The sequence below is a fragment of the Perognathus longimembris genome, unplaced genomic scaffold (genome assembly GCF_023159225.1).
Source record: "Perognathus longimembris pacificus isolate PPM17 unplaced genomic scaffold, ASM2315922v1 HiC_scaffold_5054, whole genome shotgun sequence".
Classification (NCBI taxonomy): domain Eukaryota; kingdom Metazoa; phylum Chordata; class Mammalia; order Rodentia; family Heteromyidae; genus Perognathus; species Perognathus longimembris.
In genome coordinates this window covers 18244-20429 of record NW_025960439.1, presented here as the reverse complement: position 1 = coordinate 20429, position 2186 = coordinate 18244, and the positions used below count along the sequence as shown (strand labels likewise).

The 2186-nt window shown below is 49.3% G+C and overlaps 1 protein-coding gene across 1 annotated transcript; it reads right to left on the bottom strand.

The window, feature by feature from the left end:
- Positions 1–253: 253 nt before the first annotated feature.
- On the bottom strand, positions 254–1101 carry LOC125344979 (KH homology domain-containing protein 1-like). Its single transcript, XM_048337243.1, has 3 exons — positions 996–1101; positions 663–845; positions 254–366 (listed from the first exon to the last, which is right to left on the bottom strand). Exons 1-3 carry the CDS (start codon positions 1099–1101, stop codon positions 254–256), a joined length of 402 nt encoding a protein of 133 aa, XP_048193200.1.
- Positions 1102–2186: the final 1085 nt, after the last annotated feature.

The window sequence follows — 2186 nt, the reverse complement described above, 5'->3', positions numbered from 1 at the left end:
ATTGCACCACGGGTGTTGCTGGATCTCCTTCACCAGCAGAATACACACTTTAGAAGACGCCTCTCACCTATGTGCCTAGACTTCCCGGGGGAGACAACACAGCCAAAAATGTCACCCTCCACCACTGTCTGCGCCATGTCTTCACTGAGCTGTTCAGAGCAGGCTGGTCCTCCAGGGACACAGAAGTGCACAGAAGCCCACGGAAGCCCAAGGCAAGCAAGCACTTGGCTGGAGGAAGCCTGAGGAAAGTGAATCACTTGTCCTGGTAGCCTTTCACCACCAAGGAGTCCAGCTGCACACAGAGGCAGGCGGCCAAGTCTTTTGTGGTTAGTGGCTGGCTCCGGACACTTTGCAGCATCTGGTAGCCTGGGCAGGGAGAAGAATGGTCAGAGTCTAGGAGCCCAGTCAAGAAGCCTGTGGGGATGGAAGGGAACGAAGGGAGGGGTAGGAGATATTCCAGCCCATCCCATGGGGCCCCATTCGTATGTCCCCTCCCCACTTTCTCTCTCAATGACTTGATTCCAAATATGGTTAACCCTGGGCCTCTGCCCTCCAGGGGGCTTGGGAACATGTGATTCTCAGGTTCCTGAGCAGTCCAAGTCTTTAAGATGCCATGTATGAGCAGCAAGGCTTTGACTGCAAACTAGGTCATAGACACTTACCTCGAGCTCGATAGTGAAAGTCCTTGTGCTCCAAAAGCCATATCATGCCCATCAGCCATTGTCTGGCCCTTGGGGGCCCCACCACGGTGACTCGAGTGTGGCCTGTGACGGTGAACCAGGGCTCCAGCTGAATGAGGGTGTGGCTGTGCTCCTCCATGCAGCGAAGGTATCTGTCCTCCTGCCCTAGGAACAGAAGAGGACAGAAGAACGGGAAAAACCCCAACAGAACTGGGGGTCAGGTGCCCCGATGGTGGGGCCCCAGTTCGGATCAAAGAGGTAGCACAGGGAGAGATGGATAGGGTGAAGACAAGAAATGGCACAAGGGTAACCTACCGAAAATCTCCTCCTCCTGCTCCTCTTCCAGGTACAAAACCAACGGAGCACTGAAATTTTCAGGCTCGGTCCACAATGCTCCCATGCTGAGAGAGCACGTGTCCATGTTGTCCTTTACCCTGGCTTAACTCAGCACGGAGCAAGTCCAAGTAGCTGGCTGTAGAGGTGAAGATCCCGAGCTCTGTGTTTTATATTCTCCCTCAGCTCATCCACTGGTCCCCACCCTAGACCCACCCTAGAGAGGCTGAACTAGCCCTCAAGTCCTTCAGAGATAATTCACTCAGGCACTGATAATTCATTCTTAGAGTCTTCTACTCTGGATTCAAATCTTTCTGACAAACTAGATAACACAACCCAGTTTCCTGAGGCCTAGATGCAAACTTGTCATCACTGTGATTTCACAAAAGATGTACTGAGCATGACCTTGGGTCTTGTGCTGGAAGAAAAATTGTTCCAGAATGGCCCTAGGAGTTGATTTTTCTGTCCCATCTACACAGGATAGGGAGCAAGGAGAATGGAGAATGGAGGGAGCTGGGGCACAATTATCCTGAAACTATCTCAAAGTAAGAGTTAATAAAAGCAAAGCGTTTGGGGTGTGGTACAGTATTAGTGCTGTGAAGTTTCAGTACTGACAGCAGATAGGACAGGATAGGATAAGGGAAGAAGAGGAGAAGTGAAGATAGAACAGGACAAGACAATGGGACAGGACACGATGGGGGAGCAAGGAAGAGGATAGCAAGGACAGGAGAGAAAGGAAAGGGAACATTGCTTCACTGATGGCATTTGCTTCTTTACCTGAAGGTTTGTGCTTGCGGTCTCCTTCCACGGATTATTTGTTTCTCTACCCAACTGGAGAAATCTCAGTTCATGGTTTACAAGCAGAGTCCTTCAATTTAGAGCCAAATAGCTTCTCTTCTGCAGTAGACACTGGTCTAGTGAAAGCGTAATTCCTCAGGTCCTACCCATGTGGAGGCTAATACAGACATTTTCAGGCTATTCAAAGCTGAATTATGAAGAATATCCTGGATTTATTTTTTGAATCTATGTTTTCTCTTTCTTTCTAGTTCTTCTAATTATTCACTGAAGACAGTGAGGAATTTGATGGGTTTTCTAAGGGTAGTCTCCCCTTAATCTTCAACCAGTAGAGGGAGCCCAGGAACTCATGAAATGGTCTGAACTTTTAGCCAGGAG